The 25,422-nt window shown below is 44.8% G+C and overlaps 1 protein-coding gene across 1 annotated transcript in view; it reads left to right on the forward strand.

Moving 5' to 3' along the window:
• POP1 (POP1 homolog, ribonuclease P/MRP subunit) overlaps positions 1-14,442 on the forward strand; it is a 128,694-nt gene extending 114,252 nt beyond the window's left edge. The window contains exons 15-16 of the mRNA XM_063924171.1: positions 12,637-12,921; positions 13,130-14,442. Coding sequence (XP_063780241.1) covers positions 12,637-12,921; positions 13,130-13,760 — 916 coding nt within the window. The 3' untranslated portion in view covers positions 13,761-14,442. The remainder of the gene's footprint in view (positions 1-12,636; positions 12,922-13,129) is intronic.
• Positions 14,443-25,422: the final 10,980 nt, after the last annotated feature.

Here is a 25,422-nt window from a genome sequence, read left to right on the forward strand (position 1 = left end):
ATGCCGGACAGGAAGTGCGGCTGGCATGGCCGTGGCGGGCGCTGGCGGGGAGACCGAAAGGAGGAGGGGGGTAAGTGTGTATTTAAGTTTCACTGTTGCACTGTGTATTTGTCCTGAAGACGGGGAGGTGGTCCCCGAAACGTTGACCTCACGAATATAAGTTTTTTTCACTGATTCCAAAGCCTCTGAGTGCCGCCTCTTATTTCTTCAAGTTGCACATGTCAGGGACTGGTTCCCTGGGGAAGGCACCTGAGCAAGGTACACCCTGAGGGGGAGGACTGGAGTGCCGGAGTTTATTATATATATATATATATACCACTCCAAAAAAGAACGGCACTGGGGGCAATAAATTAAGGAATAATGATGTGTATTTAAAAGCGACAGCTGTTTCAGGGCTGTAGCCCTTTCCTCAAGCAGCAACAACACCAAATGCTGGACTAAACATGCGGTTCACCACTTGTCAGCGGGTCCCCATGACAACGGGTGACGCGCTCACCGGAAGTGACCAGGCGGCTTCATTTCCGGAAGCAGGGACGCGTGGAGAGGATGCGGCGGTGAGCGCCTCAGCGGGTATTTAGGTGGGGTAAGTGTTGTTTGTTTAGTCCAGCATTTGGTGTTGTTGCTGCTTGAGGAAAGGGCTACTGCCCTGAAACAGCTGTCGCTTTTAAATACACCATTATTCCTGAATTTATTGCCCCCAGTGCCGTTCTTTTTTGGAGTGGTGCATTGATATTCTGAACGTCGCACGGAGGCTGGTTGTGGTGTTTAACCCTGTGAGTGCCGACTGCCTTGTCTGTGTATGTATGTATATATATATGTGTGTATATATATATATATATATGTGTGTGTGACGTTTATTTTCAGTGTATCCCACACATCTTTTCCCTGGTCCAAGCTTTCAAAAGGCAGCACGGACGCAGGTACTCTGTACTACATGCTCTGGAACACCGGTAGTGGACCAGCAGGGAAGTTCCGCAGATCAGTCTTATGCCTCTGTGGGCCAAAAACATGGCCGATATCAGATTTGCGTCAGTCCAGATCGGGTACTGATTCCTGTCAGACTCCTGAGGAGCCACTGTGGGCGAAAAATATGGGCAAGTGTCTCTCTGATTTTAGCTCAGTCCTTGAACAAGATAGTGACTTCTTCGGGTAATACTACAGCCACTTAACGCTCACACCCATTACCCGCTATAACTTTTCCAGGGGAGGAGTTAGATCCAGTAGCCTCTCCCTTAGAGGAGGGCGAAGTGGACCCGGAGTGGGAGGATGCTTCGGCTTGGGAAGAGGAGGAGCTCTCTTCGAGCTTAGGTGTTAGATTACTGATAGGACTCTTTATCTCCAAGATACGGCGGTGGCGGAGACGTCAACAGCCTTTTTCAAAAGGAAGAAAAGGCGAGTGGCTGGCTTCCCTTCTGATTCACACTTTGCAGATATTTTGAAGGAGCCCTGGCTTAAACCGTACTCTTGTTTCCAGGCCCCTAAGAAATTGAATTTTTTGTATCCATTTATGGAGGAGGACACAAAATTTTGGGAAACCGCCCCAAAGGTAGATGCACCTATTACACACTTGGCGAAGGCTATGGTTATTCCCTCCATACAATCCGTTACCTTGAAGGATTCTACAGATAGAAAAATAGAGGCAATTCTTAAATCTATGTTTCCCTTATCAGGTATTTCTCTACGTCCAATCCTCACTGGCGCTTGGGTTCTTAAGGCCGTGGATGACTGGTTAGCACAGGTGGTGTCTGGAATGCAATCTGACGATCCATTGGAAGCCATTCAATTAGCAGAACAGATTTCTGAAGCTCTAACTTATGTAGGAGAGGCCTTGTTGGACTCTGCTGCGCTCCAGTCACGTGTGTCTGCATTAGCGGTAACGGCAAGAAGATCGCTCTGGCTTCGGGTTTGGGACGCTGACTCTGATTCAAAACAGACTTTAACAGCTGTGCCCTTTGAAGTGGAGTTTCTTTTTGGCTTGAAACTAACGAAAATTATCTCCAATACTACTGGAGGCAAGAGTCCTTTTCTTCCCGTTGCCCCTCAAAAACCAAAAAACATGAAGTTTCGATCCTTTCGTACTCTGGGCAGGGGAAGTTTTTCCAGTCCTTTCGGGCCTTTTCAAGATTTCCACGTAGAGGAGCGTTCAGAGGTACGGGATCACAGGCAACTCGTAGACCAACCATCAAGTCTACCGACAAGCCTGCCGCATGACGCTTCGAGGTCTCTGGAGAGATCACAGGTGGTCGGTTACTATAGTTCAAGGAAGTGTGGCTTCAGTCGAATCCAGATGGGTGGGTGACGGGGGTCATCTCCCGAGGATATATCCTAGACCTCGAGGAGCCAGTCCCACATCGTTTTTTGGTCACCCCTCTTCCAAGCGATCCCTCCAGATGGCAAGCTCTCATTCAAGCGACATACACGCTTTTACGCAACGGAGTGGTTCTTCCAGTTCCCAGTCAACAAAAAGGTCAGGGCTTTTACTCATCTTTTTCTCGTAAACAAACTGGACAGTTCGTTTCGGTCCATTTTAAATCTCAAATGCCTAAATCCGTATCTCTGTACAGAAATTTAAAATGTAATATATTTGTTCAGTTATCGCCTCCATGGAACTGGAGGAATATTTGGCTTCCATAGACATAAAGGATGCATACCTACATGTTCCCATTTGGACAGGTCACCAATATCTTCTGAGATTTGCAGTCGGCCCTTGGCATTTTCAGTTTCAGGCTCTTACGTTCGGTCTTTCCACGGCTCCTCGGATGTTTACAAAAATCATGGGCCATATCGTGGCGGTACTGAGGTGTCAGGGAGTCAACATTACTCCCTTCTTGGACGATCTGTTGATCAAGGCTCCATCAGAGACTGTTCTTCACCAACACTTGCATCTCACAAATAGACACCTTACAGTCATTTGGGTGGATAATACATTTTCCAAAATCATCCCTGCTTCCTTCCCAAAAGATGATGTTTCTAGGACTCTTATTCGACCCCAAGAGCCAGAAAGTTTTCCTTCCTCAGGACAAGATTCAGGACAGAATTCGAGCACCGTTACAATTGCCGATAGTCTCAGTTCTCAGATGCATGCAGTTGTTAGGCAAGATGGTGGCAACCTTCGAAGCAGTGCCATATGCCAGATTTCATGCACGACCACTTCGGGCTCAAATTCTCAGCTGTTGGACTCTGATGGGACCTCGCCTGGACTCGCAATTGTTCCATTTGTCTGTACAGACTTGTCAATCTCTCCACTGGTGGCTTCACAACCACGCTCTGACCAAGGGAGCTCCATTCACTATTTGGTCTTGGATGTTTGTCACCACGGACGCCAGCCTCACTGTCTGGGGAGCAGTGTTTCAAACTCGTCATTTTCAGGGAGTCTGGACCAGTCAAGAATTGACGTTACAGATCAACATTTTGGAATTGAGAGCGATCCACTATGCTCTCATTTAAATACAGACCATGGTCCAGGATCATCCAGTGCGTATTCAGTCCGACAACGCCATGGCGGTGGCTTACATAGACAAACAGAGCGGAACTCGAAGTTGGCACGCCATGAAATAAGTCTCTCATATATTCTCTGGCATTGGGAGTCGAAAATTGGGAAGCCGTCACACTGTTCACCCGGGAGAGTGGGAGCTTCACCAGGAGGTGTTTCTTGCTCTAGTGTCTCTGTGGGGAATGCCCGACATAGATCTGATGGCGTCTCGTTTCCACAAGAAGTTCCCTCAATACGGATCACGTGCTCAGGACCCTCAGGCAACACTAATCGATGCCTTGACAGCTCCATGGCAGTTTCAACTGGGATATGTGTTTCCACCGATTTCCCCTAATTCCACAAATACTTCAACGCATTTGGCGAGAAGGCTTGCCAGTCATTTTTGCAGCTCCAAATTGGCTGTGTCGCAAGTGGTACACGCTTCTGCACAGCATGGTAGTCGGGGAGCCCTTTCGGTCTACCTCTGCGACCAGATCTTCTTCTTAAAGGACCGTGTCGCCACCCAGATTTAAATCAACTGGCTTTGACGGCATGGGTCTTGAATCCAGCATTTTAAGCGCAAAAGGATTGTCTCGGCCAGTTGTGAAAACGATGCTTCAGAGAGTGAATAAAATGAATAGGATAGATCTAATACAAGGTACAAATAAAAAGAAGCCTAAAATCAAATTTTAATTCTCAGTATAAGGAAATTTGAATATATTATGACCAAACATTGGAAAGTACTTAAAGACCCTATCATAGGGCACTTAATACCAAATTAACCAAGTTTTATTTTATAGGAGATCAAAGTCCTTTAAAAGATAAATTAGTTCAGTTCAATTGAAGGTCCACTAAAAAGCAGTTTTAGAAGTAAAGGTTTTTACAGGTGTGGGCTTTGTGCAATGTGCAAATGTACAAAAGGTGTGAGTAAAATAAGAGTTTACAATCAATGGCACCACTTACCCAATAAGAGAATTCATTACCTGTAATTCAAGAAATGTGGTTTAAGCTCTTGAATGCGACTGCGGTCTAATATATGTTGGAAAGACCAGCAGAAATCTTAAAACAAGACTATCTGAACATATGTACAGATAAAGATATAGATATATATATATATATATATATATATATATATATATATATATATATACACACACACAAATTTGGACAGACTCTTAATAAGAGCAATTAAGAAATCTCTTTTAAAATTATGATGGAACGCAAACATTCAAATGTTGGAACGCATACCAGGAAATGGTAAATTACATCATTCTATGAGGAGACGTAAGCCCAAAGACGCGTTGCCGGGTGGAGACCTGTGTGACCCGCACGCGTCACTTCCGGTGACGCGCCTTCCGAGAGATGTGGAACGCAAGAACATCACTTCCTGTTGCGTAGGACCGGTAACAGGAAGGACGAAGACGGTGCATCTCACTTCAGGTGCCTTGCGTTGGACAATTAGAAGAGTATTTAAACCGGGAAGGATGCGTGTTTGAGTGTGTGTCGTCCCCCCCCCCCCCCCCCCCCCCCATGCTTCAGAAGAAGGATCTCTATCCGAAAGCGCTTAAGCAGGGGACGTTCTATGCTGTCATGAGGACCCAGGAGCCGGATGCCGTGACCAGTGAATTGGGGGACACCAGAGTAACCGGGACTTTGGTGACTATACTCTCAGCCTACTGTTGGCAGTATCCCGTTTTTCCTGGAGGGCTCTCCAGCACACCATTTGTTTTATATGCCTATTTTCAATTCATGTTTGTGAGTGTGTTTTAATAAAAATATATAGAGACAGGCAGTATTGCACTATTATTATTTTATCTTTTAAAGTGCCTTATGGAGAAAAGTGGATTCTCTTACATCTAGAGATTTGATCTCTACATGCCTTTTTATCTGTTTCTCCATGTGAGTGAGACCAGTAACAAATAAAAACCCACTTACTCTAACAACAGGTTTGCAAAATGTTCTGTGTTCCTTTCCATTTCCAGAGTTGATCATCTAAAGAGAAAGTTGTGAAAACCTTTTTGTTTGAAGTGTATTTGTGAGTCTGAAAGGAACATCGATTCCCTTACAAAAATCTTACATATTATTGTTGTATCACTGAGTGTATAAAGTAGCGCCACTTGGTATCCCGTTCTGTATACATATAGAAAGCCAGTAACTTCTGGAATTTAACACAGGGTGTGGTGTATTTACATTGCTTGGTGTGAGAAATGCGGATTGGCACCGGACCTATTTAGAGTACCTCGCCTGTTGTCTTTCCTTCAGAATGGTCTCCCAAAAGGACTACGACTTTCCACCCTTAAAGGGCAGGTTTCTGCCTTTATCGGTGCTTTTTTGAGAGATGGTTGGCTCTCATTCCAGAGGTCCAGACGTTTCTTCAGGGAGTGCTTAGGTTGCAACCACCTTTCGTTCGCCCAGTTCCTCCTTGGGACCTAAATGTATTTCTTACGGCTCTTCAGAGATCTCCGTTTAAACCATTGGACTCTGTGGAATTAAGGTTCATCACACTCAAGGTTGTTTTCCTTTTTGGCCATTGCTTCGGCCAGACGTGTCTCGGAGTTGGCGGCCCTTTCTTGCAGACCACCTTTGTTGATTTTCATGATAACCGAGTGGTTTTGCATATGAAACCTTCCTTTCTTCCGAAGGTCGTCAGCTTTCCACCTAAATCAGGACATTGTGCTGCCAGCGTTTACCCCTTCTTCCTCCGGAGAGGATAACCGTTTGGCCTTATTGGATGTTGTTAGGACTTTACGCATTTATTTGTCTCTTAGTGAAATCTATTCGTCATACGGATACGTTGCTGATTTTGATTGACGCACCCAAACGGGGTTAGCTGCCTTCTAAAAACACGGTGGCTCGTTGGGTGACTTTGACTATTCGACAGGCTTACGTTTCTTCCAATGTTACGGTTCTTGACCCAATACGGGCTCATTGGACTAGAGCTGTTGGAGCCTCTTGGGCTGTTCAGGGGGGTGTATCTGTCGAGCAGTTGTGTAGAGCAGCAACCTGGTCATCCGTGCATACCTTCACAAAGTTCTACCATTTTCATACTTTTGGTTTGGAGACTGCCTCTGTTTGGTGTCAAATTTTACAGACCACTATGCTATCTGGGTCTCCCTCCTCTAATTAGCTTGCTTTGGGAAATCCCATTAGTATGTGCGTAGCGTCCCCCAGATGGCTAAAAGAAAAATAGGGATTTCTCTAACGTCCTAGTGAATGCTGGGGACTCCGTAAGGACCATGGGGAATAGACAGTCTTCACTGAGGTAGCGCACAGCACTGCAGCTGTGCGCCATTGCTCCCACACACACCTCACATACTCCGGTCACTGTAAGGGTGCAGGGTGCAGGGGGGGGCGCCCTGGGCAGCAATTGGGACCTCTTTGGCAAAAGTTTAGCATATATACAGTTGGGCACTGTATATATGTATGAGCCCCCGCCAAGTAAATGTATATTTAAGCGGGACAGAAGCCCGCCGTCGAGGGGGCGGGGCTTCTTCCTCAGCACTCACCAGTGCCATGTTTTTTCTCCACAGCAACGCTGAGAGGAAGCTCCCCAGCCTCTCCCCTGCAGATACACAGTAGAAGAGGGTAAAAAGAGAGGGGGGGCACATAATTAGGCGCAAAAATCAATATAAACAGCAGCTACTGGGTTAACATTAAGTTACTGTGTTATTCCTGGGTTAATAGCGCTGGGCTGTGTGCTGGCATACTCTCTCTCTGTCTCTCCAAAGGGCCTTGTGGGGGAATTGTCTTCAGATGAGCATTCCCTGAGTGTGTGGTGTCGGTACGTGTGTGTCGACATGTCTGAGGTAAAAGGCTCCCCTAAGGAGGAGATGGAGCAAATGTGTGTGTGAGGGGTGTCTCCGTCGACAACGCCGACACCTGTTTGGATATGTGTAATTAAGTGCTAAGGTGAATTTATTGCACAAAAGATTAGAGAACAGACAGGGAATCTACCCATGTCTGTCCCTATGTCGCAGAGACCTTCAGAGTCTCTCAATGCTCACTATCCAAAATAATAGACACTGATATCGACACAGGGTCTGACTCCAGTGTCGACTACGATAATGCAAAGTTACAGCCAAAATGGCAGGAAAGTATTCGATATATGATTATTGTAATAATAGATGATTTGCATATCACTGATGACTCATCTGTCCCTGACACAAGGGTACACATGTTTAAGGGGAAGAAAGCTGAGGTAAATTTCCCTCCTCTCATGATGAAAAAGAGCGGGAATCTCCAGACAAGAGACTGCAGTTTCCCACAAAGAATTCTCAGGGAGTATCCTTTCCCTACTAGGGCCAGGATACGATGGGAATCTTCCCCTAGGGTGTCACGTTTGCCCAAAAGGTAGCCCTGACTTAACAGCTATCCTCAGGGATCCTGCAGATAGCGTGCACATTCTGGTACACTACTCAGACCGGCGATTTTGTCGGCATGGGTTTATAGCGCTGTAGCAGCGTGGACAGGTACCTTATCAGCAGAGATTGAGACCCTAGTATGTATGTATGTATGTATGTATGTATGTATGTATGTATGTATGTGTGTGTGTGTGTGTGTGTGTGTGTATATATATATATATATATATAGATATATATAGATATATATATATATAGATATATATAGATATATATAGATAGATAGATATAGAGATATAGAGATAGATATAGAGATATATAGATAGATAGAGATAGACAGAGAGATATATAGAGATATATAGATAGATAGAGATATATAGAGATATATAGATAGATAGATAGATAGATAGAGAGAGATAGATATATTAAAGATGCTATCTTAAGATAGATATATATTAAACATGCCCAAAGAGACATTAGTCTACTGGGTTCTAGAGTCAACGCTATGTCGATTTCTGCTTGACGTGTCCTGTAGAATATGCAATGGACAGGTGATGCCGACTTAAGAGGCATATGGAAGGCTGAGGATTGTGTGGAGAAGGGATCTCTGACCTGGTCTCCACAGCTATAGCTGGTAATTCTGATCTTTTGCCTTATATTCCTGCACAGCCTAGGAAAGCACGACATTATCAAATGCAGCCTTTCGAACACAAAGAAACAAGAAAGTCCGAGGTGCGTCCTTTCTTGCCAGAGGCAGGGGCAGAGGAAAGAAGCTGCACAACACAGCTAGTTCCCAGGAACAGAAGTTCTCCCCGGCCTCTACAAAATCCACCGCATGTCGCTGGGGCTCCACAGGCGGAGCTAGGCCCGGTGGGGGCACGTCTTCGTAATTTCAGCCACAAGTGGGTTCACTCCGTGTTGGATCCCTGGGCAATAGATATTGTGTCTCAGGGATACAAGCTGGACTTTGAGGAGATGCCCCCTCACCGACGGCCCTGCCGGCTTCCCCCCACGAGAGGGAAATAGTGTTAACTGCAATTCACAAATTGTATCTTCAACAGGTGGTGGTCAAGGTTCCCCTCCTTCAACAAGGAGGGGCTTATTATTCGACCATGTTGTAGTCCCGAAACCGGACGGTTCGGTCAGACCCATATTGACTTTAAAATCTCTGAACATATACCTGAAAAGGTTCAAGTTCAAGATGTAATCGCTAAGAGCGGTCATCGCAAGCCTGAAAGGGGGAGATTTTATGGTGTCTCTGGACATAAAGGATGCATACCTTCATGTCCCCATTTATCCTCCTCATCAGGCGTACCTCAGATTTGCGGTACAGGATTGTCATTACCAATTTCAGACGTTGCCGTTTGGTCTCTCCACGGCCCCGAGAATCTTCACCAAGGTAATGGCGGAAATGATGGTGCTCCTGCGGAAGCAAGGTGTCACAATTATCCCGTACTTGGACGATCTCCTCATAAAAGCGAGATCAAGAGAGCAGTTGCTGAACAGCGTATCACTTTCTCTGGAAGTGTAACGGCAACACGGCTGGATTCTATATATTCCAAAGTCGCAGTTGGTTCCTACGGCTCATCTGCCTTTCCTAGGCATGATTCTAGACACAGACCAGAAAAGGGTTTATCTCCCGATAGAGAGAGCTCAGGAGCTCATGACACTGGTCAGGAATTTATTAAAACCAAAACGGGTGTCAGTGCATCACTGCACTCGAGTCCTGGGAAGGATGGTGGCATCATTCGAGGCCTTTCCCTCCGGCAGGTTCCATGTGAGGACCGTCCAATGGGACTTACTGGACAAGTGGTCCGGATCACATCTTCAGATGCATCGGTTAATCACCCTGTCCCCCAGGGCCAGGGTGTCACTCCTGTGGTGGCTGCAGAGTTCTCACCTTCTAGAGGGACGCAGATTCGGAATTCAGGACTGGGTCCTGGTGACCACGGACGCTAGCCTCCGAGGGTGGGGAGCAGTCACACAGGGAAGAAATTTCCAAGGTTTGTGGTCAAGTCAAGAGACTTGCCTTCACATCAACATCCTGGAACTAAGGGCCGTATAAAACGCCCTACGTCAAACTGAGCACTTGCTTCGCGACCAACCGGTTCTGATTCAGTCAGACAACATCACCGCAGTGGCTCAGGTGAACCGCCAAGGCGGCACAAGGAGCAGAGTGGCGATGGCAGAAGCCACCAGAATTCTTCGCTGGGCGGAGAATCACGTAAGCGCTCTGTCAGCAGTGTTCATCCCGGGAGTGGACAACTGGGAAGCAGACTTCCTCAGCAGACACGACCTCCACCCGGGAGAGTGGGGACTTCATCAGGAAGTCTTCACACAGATCACATATCAGTGGGAACTGCCACAGGTGGACATGATGGCATCCCGCCTCAACAAAAAACTACAGAGGTATTGCGCCAGGTCAAGAGACCCTCAGGCAATAGCGGTAGACGCCCTGGTGACACCGTGGGTGTTCCAGTCGGTCTATGTATTTCCTCCTCTTCCTCTCATTCCCAAGGTGCTAAGGATAATAAGAAAAGGAGGAGTGAGAACAATCCTCATTGTTCCAGATTGGCCACAAAGGACCTGGTATCCAGATCTGCAAGAAATGCTCACAGAGGACCCGTGGCCTCTTCCTCTAAGACAGGACCTGTTGCAACAAGGGCCCTGTCTGTTCCAAGTCTTACCGCGGCTGCGTTTGACGGCATGGCGGTTGAACGCCGGATCCTAGCAGAAAAGGGCATTCCGGACGAGGTCATTTCTACGCTGATAAAGGCTAGGAAGGACGTGACAGCTAAACATCACCGTATATGGCGAAAATATGTTTCTTGGTGTGAGGCCAGGAATGCTCCTACAGAGGAATTCCAGCTGGGCCGTTTCCTTCACTTCCTACAGTCAGGAGTGAATTTGGGCCTAAAATTGGGCTCCATTAAGGTCCAGATTTCGGCCCTATCCATTTTCTTTCAAAAAGAGTTGGCTTCTCTACCAGAAGTTCAGACGTTTGTAATGGGAGTGCTGCATATTCAGCCTCCTTTTGTGCCTCCAGTGGCACCTTGGGATATTAACGTGGTGTTATGTTTCCTGAAATCACACTGGTTTGAACCACTTAAAACAGTGGAGTTAAAATATCTCACGTGGAAGGTGGTCATGCTATTAGCCTTGGCTTCGGCTAGGCGTGTGTCAGAATTGGCGGCTTTGTCACATAAAAGCCCCTATCTGGTTTTCCATATGGATAGAGCAGAATTGCGGACCCGTCCACAATTTCTGCTAAAAGTGGTGTCATCTTTTCATATGAACCAACCTATTGTGGTGCCTGTGGCTACTCGTGACTTGGAGGATTCCGAGTTACTGGATGTGGTCAGGGCTTTGAAAGTTTATGTAGCCAGAACGGCTAGAGTCAGGAAAACTGAGTCGCTGTTTATCCTGTATGCATCCAACAAGCTGGGTGCTCCTGCTTCAAAGCAAACTATTGCTCGCTGGATCTGTAACACGATTCAGCAGGCTCATTCTGCGGCTGGATTGCCGCTGCCAAAATCAGTTAAAACCCATTCCACTAGGAATGCCGAGCTGCTACTTGGTCAGGTTCAAACACTTTTGCAAAGTTCTACAAGTTTGATACCCAGGCTGATGAGGACCTATTGTTTCTCAATCGGTGCTGCAGAGTCATCCGCACTCTCCCGCCCGTTTGGGAGCTTTGGTATAATCCCCATGGTCCTTACGGAGTCCCCAGCATCCACTAGGACGTTAGAGAAAATAAGATTTTACTTACCGGTAAATCTATTTCTCGTAGTCCGTAGTGGATGCTGGGCGCCCGTCCCAAGTGCGGACTTCTTCTGCAATACTTGTATATAGTTATTGCTGCAATAAGGGCTATGTTATTGTTGCATCAGGGTTGAACTGATGCTCTGTTGTTCATACTGTTGACTGGGTAAGTTTATCACAAGTTATACGGTGTGATTGGTGTGGCTGGTATGAGTCTTGCCCTGGATTTCCAAAATCCTTTCCTTGTAATGTCAGCTCTTCCGGGCACAGTTTCTCTAACTGAGGTCTGGAGGAGGGGCATAGAGGGAGGAGCCAGTGCACACCAGTATTCCTAATTCTTTCTTAAAGTGCCATGTCTCCTGCGGAGCCCGTCTATTCCCCATGGTCCTTACGGAGTCCCCAGCATCCACTACGGACTACGAGAAATAGATTTACCGGTAAGTAAAATCTTATTTTTTGTTTACTTACCGTAAAAATCTTTCTCTGATTCCATCTGGGGGATGCTGCGATCCCTCCCGTATATTTGTCTGGTTTATTGGTTACATTCTGTTTTGTCTCCCTAGGCTTAGCTAAACGTTAACTGAGGTGCTTGTTGGTCAGGCTGGGTATGGGAGGGGTTAGAGGGGTGAGGAGTTAGTTTTCTATAGGTTCTGTGCCAAGCTCCTTACCCACACACTCTAACCCATTAGTAAGTGGGCAACGTCCCCCAGATGGAATCGGAGAAAGGGATTTTTGTTTACTTACCACACATGGCCTAGGCAATGGTTTCACCTTACATGACTGACACAATAACAGACTGTTGTGTTTCAAACATATGGGTGAGATATGTCATGCTTCCTAAATAGGACAAGTGTGGAGATGTTGCACGTGGCAACAAATCAGAATTTGTAGTGTGTACTAAATAAACATTTAACTGACTGTCTCTTCCTCGATACTACCGTTTACCAATTCACAACATTTTGCATAGAATTTTTTTATATTTATTTTCAAGCTTAATAAAAAGAGCAAATGTCCACTTTGTTTTGTTACTGCTTTATGCTTTAGACGTCCACCTGCAAAGCGCACAAACTTTATCAAGCACGGCATCCTGGCGCCTTTCTGCTGTCCCTGGGATCAGCTCACGAGAGAATGGGAGATTCGGGCTCGCACCGAGACGGAGCTCCCTGCAGTTAAACAGCAAGAGCACAGTGCTCTTTCAGAGGACACCTGTGGTGCAAAGACTGAAGTACAGGATGATATAAAAGCAGAGAGCAGCGCTGCAGCCGGAACCGGAAGCCATGTGGTACAGGGAGAAGGCGCAACATGTGGAAGAGGTTTCTCTGTACTAAGGTTTGTAAACTCCTGTTTACCCCAATATTTTACTTTTGTGCTTGTACAATTAGTTGGGTCCAAAAAGTAACACCGCTGTTTTTGTTTTTGTTTTTTTTAAATACATAGTTTTTTTTTATTTCACAGGGGTCAGTAAGGAATGAGAAAGTGAGTCAAAAAATAATTCCACCTCAACGGCCATTGTAATTTTTTTGTTTTGTTTTTTTAGGAACAAAAAGATCCTGAGGACACTATCTACATGTTTTGATCCATTTAGCCGTGAAGGTCTGAAAGCAAGAGCGTTGTCATCCCAGCAAATGTCCACCCTGCTAAATACTTTTCTGAGAGACTTCCCAAGATCATTGGTTTGGGTCAGACTGTCCATGGTGACCAAAGGAAATCCTGAGCTCCATTCTCTGATCTGCATTCCGTCTGAGCAGGATTTGCTTCATCTGCAAAGAATGAAGTCATTCCACGGTCCCGAGGAGGCCATGCACAGTGACCCCTTCAAGAATAAAATAATGAAACTTAAAAAGGACATGAAAAAAGCCAAATCAAAGTCCAAGCAGGATCCTGAGAAAGCCGAAACCAAAGAGGCCTCCTGTGAAAGGCTGACACTGGGGCTGTGGCCAAGTCCTCTACCTGAGGTCACCACACACTGCAGCAGAGTCCTCCTTGGTTATGTCACGCATGGAAACTTCTCCATGGTGGCAGGGTGTGGGGAGGCTTTAGGATTCGTTAGTCTAACAGGTCTATCACACATGTTGTCTCGTCAGCTCCGGGACAAGATGGAATATGTATTAATTCGATGCCCAACATCTTTTCAGTACAGATTTGCCAAATTAAGCATAGATATATAAAAATAAAAACACAGATTAGCTTATTTTCAAACACAAAAATGTAAGATTTAATTTGTCTAGAACATATTTTCCTACTGGTGGCTTCCGTACAGGCAGCAAGGCATATATCGTTTTATTGTTTTGTTTTGTTTTGTTTTTTCTTCTGGTGTGTGTTTTTTTTTTTTTTCTGCCCTGTGCCTTCCTGGAGCTGTAGCTTCTCATGTTCGCCATCCTCCACTGCATTCTAACTGAATTAATGTTAGATAAGTCCTCTTTATTTCACCCTACAAATTGGTAATAATGACACAAAAAAAGTGTAAAATAAAGTCCCTGTACAGAGTCCCCAACACTCCAGCTACTCTAGGCCTGGTCCTGTGTGACCTTCGCTGAAATCTGGGCTCACATAGCATCTTACAAATCGTTTAAGGAAACAGCGGGTAACTGGATAATCAGTACCTGTCACAGCAGAGGTCTAATCTAAAATGCCTGACTGACACACACACACACACACACACACACACACACACACACACACACACACACACACGTGGTTTTGTTTTCATTATCTGAGCGTCCTTGGTTGCATACTGTGTATTTTCATGAATTTGCAGCCAACCTGCTTATAAGAAATGTACGTCACAGCAGCATGCCTTATTTCCAGTTTGCTTCATGTGTGTAAATATACTCAGATTATTCTACCCTTCTATGTTGCTGTTTATTTGTAACGATTTCGTTTTCAAATTGCTTCTGCTGTTATATGTTCCAGATCTATGACTTGCTTTGGCATTGTTACATGTGTGCATCAACTCTTATTTTTAATTACCTAGTTCTTTCTTTATTGGCCAGTCATGCCATTAATACAATTCCCATATGTGACACTCCTTTCTGCAATGTAAGTATGGTTTTGCGATGTCACATGCCTGTTTTCTCATGAGACATGACCTTCCCTTTACCTTCACTGTCTATGATATCTAGTCTAGATTGTGTTTAGGATGTTGGCATAGGTGTAGTCCTTTTTTTACCTCTCCAGTCTGTGGCTGTTCGGTCACACCTCTATAGTTGTCCATGATGCAGTGGCTTTAGAAGACCATGTGGACAAGCATATGGAGTGCTTCTGTAGCTACACCCTGGCATCCCACCCCCTCTGAGCTGGCAGACTCAATCTCTCCAATTGTGAATAATTTAACATTTGTGGGGCTGTTACGCTATTTGTGGTCTGCTCATGACTTCACTTCTGTCTTGCTGCCAGCCTCAAAATCTAGCCACCAGGTCCTGCCTAAAGAGGTCACTTTTACTCCTTTCAGACAGAAAATGAAATTACCTGGTGAAGCAGTTCCACCTGGTACTTTCATGAAACACGCTGGTCCTTTTTCTGTGTGAAAGGGTCAACCCGTGTTGTAATTCCCGGGACTTCGACCCAGGAATTTACCAGGGTCGGAGACACGGGAATTATGGCACGAGTTGACCCTTTCACACAGACAAAATACCCGTGTTGATCTGCAAATTGCCAGGTCGACATTTTCGACCCGGTAATTTGCATGTCTGCGTGAAAGGGGGGGTCAGGCAGGTCCTGGCAAAACGACCCGGCACTGAAATGCCGGGTAATTGCCGGGACTTTCAGACTTTTCTAAAAGTGTTATTTGTGATTTTTTTTTTTACTTTCATGGAAGCTTCTGCATTTCAGCTTTAAAAATTATCAACCAAGCTACTAAGGGAGAGGGTACAATTCTAGAATAATTACATCACTCAGCTGCTCTTGGGTCTGTTAAACAGTAAATGGAAAAACTGCCCTTGCCCCCCCTCCTTTAAAATGTGGTGCTACATATAGTCTGTAAAACTCAGGCAAATAGCGGTGGAGCCTGATGACTCCGCCAGACAGTTCCCTGGACAATTTAATTCACTTTTTATTTATTTTTTATTTATTTTTTTGTTACATAAAATTTCCATCAAGTTCCCAAATGGTGAGATACACTATCCCAACCCTTTGGTATCACTATGCAAGTGGTTTTGGATTCAGTGTGTGTCACCAGAGCAGCCCCACATGGGGTTCAATAAAAGGACGTTTGATTGTCCCATGTGGATCTGATGTTCCTCATTGTGTTTAATAAAATACTGAATGTAAAGATAAAGCTCTGAGCATGTTGGTGTGGAGCGTCCTCTTCCATGCACCGTTCTCTTTGGAACCATTTTCATAATGCCATTGTTTTAAAAAGGACTACGTTCTAATATTCCCCTACTTAATATAGACTATGCAAATGAGTAGGCAGAGTCCATCATTTGCTTTCAGATCAGCAATGGGCATAGGATAAGTGCTATCACTGAGAATGTGTGGTCCTCTTACAGGTTATAGGGCCAGGCTTTTCTACCATTTGGCAAAGAGAAAAAAGGTACTCCTTTACATCGGGCGCTGGAATTTTTAAGAGTTTAAAAAGCACACCTGATTGACAAATAGATAGTATAATAGCAGCTCCTAGAGGGCACCTGGATGCCTGATACAAAGATATAGCAATTAATGTTCTATAGAAAACATTAAAGGAGCGCTGTTTACAGGTAAAAAATCATTTAATGATAGATATGGTGGAAAAAACCACCTAAATAGTAAAATGAAATTTAAGATCAAAAACAGTGCAAATACAATTGCATATACAATAATCACATACACAATTAGCGATATGTTAACTGTGATCGGCCTATACGCCAATTATAATTGATGTTACAGTCCACAGTAGTATATTAGGCTGGTGTCATCCGTACTGATAAGGGGCATATGGAAAAATGTCTCGACAGGTTATAAGAAAATCTGCTGATAATTGTAGGCAATGGGGTTTTTTATTTGCTATATCTCACCCCTCACATTTAGGTCCGTTCTCACCCGTAGTTGTGTATGCTGATTCCCGTCAGTAGCAATTAGCGGAGGTGGCTCTCGGCAGCCGACAGCGGCTATATCAGATTATCCGGCAGAGAGAGTCGTGGTTGCTGCATAACACCTCAGCAGAACGGGGCTTTTCAAGCACAGCAGGGAGAGTAGAGTATCACCATTGTAACCTGTCCACCGCTGGAGATTCTTATGGACCACCCGTTACTGATATTGAGAGATTGAGATGCTTTCTCACCACCTCCATTAACTGGACACACCGCAACCATACTCTCCCAACTCACAGTTAACATATCGCTAATTGTGTATGTGATTATTGTATATGCAATTGTATTTGCACTGTTTGATCTTAAATTTCATTTTACTATTTAGGTGTTTTTTTCCACCATATCTATCATTAAATGATTTTTTTACCTGTAAACAGCGCTCCTTTAATGTTTTCTATAGAACATTAATTGCTATATATTTCTACCATTTGGCTATCACTGTTCTAGATGGTAAAAAAAATAAATGACACCTGCTACTGTAGGACTGGGCCATGTACATATTTCATTAGGCTAGTGTTCCTCAAAACAACTTCAACGAGTATTTGAAATATTTTGTTATATTGAAAGAGGGGTACCTGTACTTATACACAGTGACTACAGTCAGGACCGTATTCTAGGTCTCTTTTAAATGCCAGTTGTAAGTTAACAGAGTAATGTGTACAGCAATGTGCCTTAGGGTTTGCTTACATCTGATAGCTGCCCTCATGCTACACCCAGCCATGTTAGTACAGTGATTAGGGTTGCTGCTCACTGCACTGGGGTCATAAGTTCAAATCCTGATCAATGTGGAGTTTGTACGTTCTCTACATGTTTGTGTGGGTTTCCTCCTCTTTCCCAAAACAAATCATTAGGTTAACCGGGATCGGTATGAAATGCCGGCGGATGGGATCCCGGCTGTTATGATCCCAACAGTGGGATCCTGGCCGCCGTAATGATGGCAGCGGGGCAAACTGCTCTCATGTTACACCGAGCCATGGTAGCACAGTGATTAGCGTTGCTGTTTACAGCACTGAGGTCATAACCTCAATTCCTGATCAGTGTGGAATTTCTTTTCTTTACATGTTTGTGTGGGTTTCCTCCTCTTCTACAAAACAAATCATTAGGTTATCTGGGATTGATATGAAATGCCGGCAGGTGGCATCCTGGTTGTCATGATCCTAACAGCGGGACTCCATCCGCTGAAATGCCAGCAGCGGGGTGAGCATTAGAAAGCTCCTTTTGGGCTCGCCATGCTGCGGGCATAGTGGCTAGCTGCACTCGCCACAGGTTCTATTCTCCTTCTATGGGTGTTGTTTTACACCCACAGAGGGAGAATAGCCTGTGCCGCCGGTATTCCAGCGGCGCCATTTCACTGCTAGTCAGGATACCGGTGTCGGCATTGTGACCGCCGGGTTCCTGACTAGCAGTATTTTAACCGCTTCGCAGTTAACTGGATGCGGACTAAAATGGACCCTACTCTGTGTTTTCTTGTGTGTTAGGGAATAATGGGCCTAATTCAGACCTGGAAGCTGCTACAAGAGCGGTCGCAGGCTGAAGCCCAGTGAGGTGTTCCCACGCGCAGCAGCCGCACTGCGCGTGCGCACACTGAATGCAAAGCCTGATTGACAGGGAGAGGCGATCGCATGGCGTGACGGCTGCGTTTTCGGGGCGTGGTCCGTACAATGCAGGCGTGTCCGGACCATTCGCGGAACGTGCTGCAGCCAAAAATATAGCAAGTAGCCCCTGCCTTCATTTTTTCGCACATCTCCGATCAGGTCTGAATTAGGCCCATAGACCTCTGGTGTGTGTGTGTGTGTGTGTGTGTGTGTGTGTGTGTGTGTGTCTTGTGTACTAGAGAATTCAGTCTGGCTGGCTGCGTGTTTGCTCTAATGGCTGTGTGATAGCAGTGAGCCTCTGTGGACAATGCTCAGAGATAAACAAGCCCTTACTCTCCTGTAACATCCTTCATCATTACATCATTTGATAGAAAGCAGAATGTTTCACTGATACTCTCAGCATAACAGAAACAAACACATTTTGTTGCTCTAGTCTAGTGTTATTCCTCAGGCCCTGCACAGCAGATTTAACTTTGCAAAGACCACAGAGTGATACAAAGGACATATCAGCCATAAAATAAAAAACTGAGTATTTTGTTGAATTAAGTTAGATGATCTCGATCTGGGACAGAGGATCATGCCCTGGACACCAAATTTGTGATGGTAAATGTTTTTTTTAGAATTCCACTTCTCCTTTATAATGGTAGTTGTAGGTAGTGAGTCAGGTGACTGCGTTGCAGGGAAGAGCAACCGCACCAGATGAGAGTTTGGAAGGGAGCGGTTGGAGGGGCTGAGTAGCGTCCAGTACGGATGAATGTTTTATGTGTCTGCAAAAGGAGGAATGAAAATAAAGACGCAGATAAGATGTAGGAGCAAAGGTTCTGGGAACACTGGAAGGTGTTTGGAAGTGCGGGGCTTTTGGAAAGAGATCTAAGAGGAGGTGTATATATTATTGTGGCATTACAAATGGGTGGTGCGTGCTGCTTGCCCTATTAATTCTATGTCTGGTTCTGTCAAACTCCATTCCACAACAGTGTATGTGCTATTTATCACTGTCGTACTATTGGCCTTGTTCTCCCATTTCTCTAATTTTGTAATTCCAGTGTGTCTTTCACTGCCAATAGAAGAATTCATCTAGAATTTGAAAGAACATTTTTGAAGAGGTGCTACTTTTTTATTTGCTCTGTGCGCCATCAGCCCTACGCACTCCACCCTGCACATCTGGTGACTTTTATAAGCCACGTCCTCTGTTTTTGAGGAAAATAATCTGGTAGGCTGAACGCCCTCAAGTTATCCATCAAAGGGAGACCCTCGGGAATCGTTAGTTCCCTGTTGTTCCTGATGAAATTAAATATTGTTTATCCTTTAAATTACACTAATGATGATTCTATAATCACTTTCTGTTCAGCCTTGAAATTATTTATTCAAGGCATTACAGTAGCCAAGCTGCTTTCAATAAAATTGAACAAGCAGGCAAATTAATGAATTGCTGTAGAAATCAGTCTTCAGGCTGTGGGCAGTTACTGAAATAATAGCAGTTACCTCCCGTTTCCTCTAGAACACAGGTTCATAAACTCAGGACCCCATACTGTTCATGTTTTCTAGGTTACCTGTAGCTTTTTACAATGTGACAGTTGGTGATACACAGTGCATAGGCCAGGTCCCCGGAAAATGTGAACTGTGTTGGGTTCTGGGGACCAAGGGGGAGATGTATTAAGCAGTGATAAAAGTGGAGAAGTTGCCTATGGCAACCAATCTGCATTGACGTAACATTTATTTTCATACTATAAAAGTATACAGAGAAGCTGATTGGTTGCCATGTACAACTTCTCCACTTTTATTACTGCTTAGTACATTTCCTCCCAAGTTTGAGAACCACTGCTCTAGAAGTTCTGTTTATTTATGTACAATTTGAAGTTTTTCTGAAAGATCTCTTATTTTCTAGGAAAGGGGCTAAATCTGGTTTGTGTCAAGCAATAGAATGCAGAGATGTATGCGATCAGATTGATATGGTCTCCTGTTGTGTCCCTGGTATATGTCCCTAATGATATTCTTTTATAATTGGTCAAACTTTGTTTCACTCTATGGGGAGATGTCTGAAGCCTTGGAGAGATAAGGTTCCCAAATCAGCCAATCCTCTTCCAACTGTCATTTATCTAGCACAGTATTTGAAATGATAGTTAGGCTCTGGTTGGTTTGGGCAACTGCTCCACTTTATCTTTCTCTGAAACTTGATACATCTTTTAAAGTATATGATGGTTGTGAAGTTTGAGTTTTATACCCCTCTAAAATGTCTTGATCTTGCTGGAATGTGTTCCACCCCAAATGTCTCCTGAGTCCAGAGAGAATTTAAAGGAGCCTGCAAGGAGGAGACTTTAGACTTGATGCAGAGCTGAATGTACTCCTCTGTGTGTGTAGCATTTCTTGTGTATTTTGACACATACTCTGGATCGGTGTACAGGCGGTGCAGATCCCTACACATTTTGATATCCTCTACACTTAAAACTGAAGTTCTCACTTAAGGTGTGTACACACTGGCCGATTGAACGGCCGACGTACTGCAGGTCTGTCGAGTAGTGTGTACGAGCGATGTGTCTGTGAATGCCGTCATTCACAGACTTATCGCATCGGCCCTGCAGCACAGCCGACGGCCATATCTAACAATATATTGCCACATCGTGCTTTCTGTACAGGTGGTCAGCGCAACTGGGCAGGCACCATGTAAATGCCCACCCAGTTCATGACATCAGTCCTGAGGAATCGGGCAGTGTGTATGCACAACACACTGCCCAGTCCATCTGTAGATATATCTGCAGATCAGTTGATCTGCAGATACATCTACAAGTGTGTACCCAGCATTGGGCAAAGTTCACAGTTGGATATACGTGTAAATACAGCTGTTTCCAGGCATGTTCATTGTAGCAAGTACAGGCTGGTGTAGGTACAATACAATAGATTAATTCTGTCTTGTCTGGGAATTAAACAATTAGCATATCTCCTTACACAAAATATTTCAGTTTAGTTATTAATTAAACTGAGGTCCCAGTCTTCTTTTCCTCACTTGCATAGAATAACATTCATACCCATTACCTGGAGAATGGAGAGCTTGAATTTCCCATATCTCCATTTGGATGTATTGCAGTTTGACTAGTTATATTACTATAGTAAGTTAATCAAGCATGAGTAATAAACCATTTTACAACACTGAAAACATACTGAATTAAATTTAGCTGCATATAATATGAACATTTACAATGTGGATGGCAGTTTTCTCAGAGTAGAGCAGGCATTCCCAACCACGGTCCTCGAGGCACACCAACAGTGCAGGTTTTAGTGATATCCAGGCTTCAGCACAAGTGACTTAATTAGTAGCTCAGTTATTTTGATTTAACCATCTGTGCTGCAGCCTGGATGTGCCTTGAGGACCGTGGTTGGGAATGCCTGGAGTAGAGAATCCACCATATAATTGCACTTGCAGTATATAATCTGATGTTTTAGCCATTGCATTGCAGTAAAACTCAGGGCTGTGAATCTAATCTATTATTTTATCTAATACTATGTCTTGGTCTATTGGAGATTATTCTCTCATTCCTTTGTGCCCTCTACTTTGTGATTTTACAGATTATTGTTAAAATGTAGTATTCTATTTCAGCCACAAGATGGCACTATAATAACATGATCCACTGGCTCTAGCTCACAATTTGCTGTAATATGGTATATAATTAAGGACAGGCCAGTAGATCCACTTTGGTTTCCATAAATGAATAACACAGGAGAATACATGGTGATGATTTTCTGTATCTGTTTATATTATTTCGTACGCCCATTCTGATTCTGATTATTCTTGTGTCCTCTTGAAGAGTGCAAGTCTAAAGCCACATTGAAAGTCACAGAATGCTCTGCAGAATTTCTTGGAAAAAATCCAATGGAGATGTGTGGTTCTGAATAGTAATATGTAAAAGCCCAATCCTTTAACTACTGTACTATTTTAATTATTCGAGTAAGAAATTAGAACTCAGATTGCAGTGAAGCGTAAAATCAGTGCTAGGAAGAGGTGCAGTGCAATGTTTAATAAGAGCATTAAGGTTATTTGTAATCCAGTAAATTAACTGGCACGTACATCAAGGGACACAGAATTATATCACAGAATGTAATTGAATTACTGATGAAGTGGAGCATAATCTCTCCTCATGGAAAATAGCATGAGCAACATGTTTTGAGAATCCTATAATTCTATCCCCAGCTTCCTGCATTTTTTTTAATTACTCAATTGTACCCCTCAGGCTAGTACTGGGAACGCTATTAGTTACACATGATCTGGGCAGTAGCTGCAGATTGTTACAGAAGGAGTGTTCTTCGCACTGTGTCTCACACAGTCCTGCACTGATCTGCAGGGCATCGACCTAATCGTTTGAACCAGGTCAGCAGGTTAAATGAAGATGAACGTCCACAGTCACATACAGCAAGTAAAGAACAAATGAATTCTGAGCTCTGCTGTAAACTTCTTTAGCCGTTTTATAAATGGGTCACAGACACAGCATTAGTGTTACGTGATCTTACGCAATGATCGGTGGCTGTTTATTTAATAATTGTAATATTAAACAACGTACTATTACAGGGGTAAGGCAACATTTTTCTCTTTGGGTGCCAGATATTCAACATTACAAGCCAAAAAAAGGTTTCTGGAAAGCCGCCACTATACAATATATACAAAAGTAATAGATTGCCACTAGAAGTGTTAGTGGCTTCTCTGTTCTTACCAGGGCTTACAGTGGTGCTGGAGAAGTGGTGGAATTCATTTTCCCCGGCACCTACCCCCCCGCCCCACCACAACCTCCCATTAGGCAGAGCCAGGGCTGGTGCTAGGCTGTTCGCCGTCCCCCTGCAAACTATATATTTGTGTAATACCTCCCATTCTTTATAAAGGGACAGTGGTCTCACAAGGAAGGGGCGTGGTTATACAATAGCACCACCAATTAAAATTATGCCACACAGTAGCACAATCTTATTCCCATTACACCGCATGTCCCCGATTCATACTACACCACATAGTAGTGACCCTTATACACGTTACGAGACACAGCAGTGCCCCTTCTCTCTAGTGGATGCTGGGGACTCCGTAAGGACCATGGGGAATAGACGGGCTCCGCAGGAGACAGGGCACTTTAAGAAAGAATTAGGAATACTGGTGTGCACTGGCTCCTCCCTCTATGTCCCTCCTCCAGACCTCAGTTTGAATCTGTGCCCGGACGAGCTGGGTGCACCTTAGTGAGCTCTCCTGAGCTTGCTAATAAGAAAGTATTTTGTTAGGATTTTTTATTTTCAGAGAGATCTGCTGGCAACAGACTCTCTGCTACGTGGGACTGAGGGGAGAGAAGCAGACCTACTCACTGTGGATAGGTCATGCTTCTTAGGCTACTGGACACCATTAGCTCCAGAGGGATCGAACGCACCCTTGGTCGTCCGATCCCGGAGCCGCGCCGCCGTCCCCCTCGCAGAGCCAGAAGCCGGCGTGAGAAGCAAGAAGACTTCGAAAGCGGCGGCAGAAGACTCCAGTCTTCATATGAGGTAGCGCACAGCACTGCAGCTGTGCGCCATTGCTCCCACATTAAACCCGCACACTCCGGTCACTGTAAGGTGCAGGGCGCAGGGGGGGCGCCCTGGGCAGCAATTAAGTACCTCTTGGCATAAAAGAGCATATATACAGTTGGGCACTGTATATATGCATGAGCCCCCGCCATTATTTTACACAAAATCGCGGGACAGAAGCCCGCCGCTGAGGGGGCGGGGCTTCTTCCTCAGCACTCACCAGCGCCATTTTCTCTCCACAGCTCCGCTGAGAGGAAGCTCCCCAGGCTCTCCCCTGCAGAATCACGGTAGAAAGAGGGTAAAAAGAGAGGGGGGGCACATAAATTTAGCACAAAATCAATGTATACAGCAGCTACTGGGTAAACACTAAGTTACTGTGTAATTCCTGGGTCATATAGCGCTGGGGTGTGTGCTGGCATACTCTCTCTCTGTCTCTCCAAAGGGCCTTGTGGGGGTTCTGTCCTCAAATAGAGCATCCCCTGTGTGTGTGGTGTGTCGGTATGCTTATGTCGACATGTTTGACGAGGAAGGCTATGTGGAAGCAGAGCAGGTGCAAATGAATGTGGTGTCTCCGCCGACGGCGCCGACACCTGATTGGATGGATATGTGGAAGGTGTTAAATGATAATGTAAACTCCTTGCATAAAAGGTTGGATAAAGCTGAAGCCTTGGGACAGTCAGGGTCTCAACCCATGCCTGATCCTACAGCGCAGAGGCTGTCAGGGTCTCAGAAGCGCCCACTATCCCAAATTGTTGACACCGATATCGACACGGATTCTGACTCCAGTGTCGATGGCGATGATGCAAAGTTGCAGCCTAAAATGGCTAAAGCCATCCGCTACATGATTATAGCAATGAAGGATGTGTTGCACATCTCGAAGGAAAACCCTGTCCCTGACAAGAGGGTTTATATGTTTGGGGAAAAAAGGCAAGAGGTGACTTTTCCCCCTTCACATAAGTTAAATGAGTTATGTGAGAAAGCTTGGGATTCTCCTGATAGGAAAATGCAGATTTCCAAACGGTTACTTATGGCGTATCCTTTCCCGCCAACGGACAGGTTAAGCTGGGAATCATCCCCTAGGGTAGACAAAGCTTTGACACGCTTATCTAAGAAGGTAGCCCTGCCGTCACAGGATACGGCAACCCTAAAAGATCCTGCGGATAGAAAGCAGGAAGGTATCCTGAAGTCCGTTTATACACATTCAGGTACCCTACTAAGGCCAGCAATTGCGTCGGCCTGGATGTGTAGTGCTGTAGCAGCATGGACAGATACTCTATCTGAGGAACTTGATACCTTGGACAAGGATACTATATTACTGACCCTGGGGCATATAAAAGACGCTGTCCTATATATGAGGGATGCCCAGAGAGACATTTGCCTACTGGGCTCTAGAATAAATGCAATGTCGATTTCTGCCAGAAGGGTCCTGTGGACTCGGCAATGGACAGGTGATGCCGACTCAAAAAAGCACATGGAGGTTTTACCTTATAAGGGTGAGGAATTGTTTGGGGACGGTCTTTCGGACCTAGTTTCCACAGCTACGGCTGGGAAGTCAATTTTTTTGCCATATATTCCCTCACAACCTAAGAAAGCACTGTATTACCAAATGCAGTCCTTTCGATCAAAAAGAGGCAAGA

Source organism: Pseudophryne corroboree, chromosome 5 (genome assembly GCF_028390025.1).
Source record: "Pseudophryne corroboree isolate aPseCor3 chromosome 5, aPseCor3.hap2, whole genome shotgun sequence".
NCBI lineage: Eukaryota > Metazoa > Chordata > Amphibia > Anura > Myobatrachidae > Pseudophryne > Pseudophryne corroboree.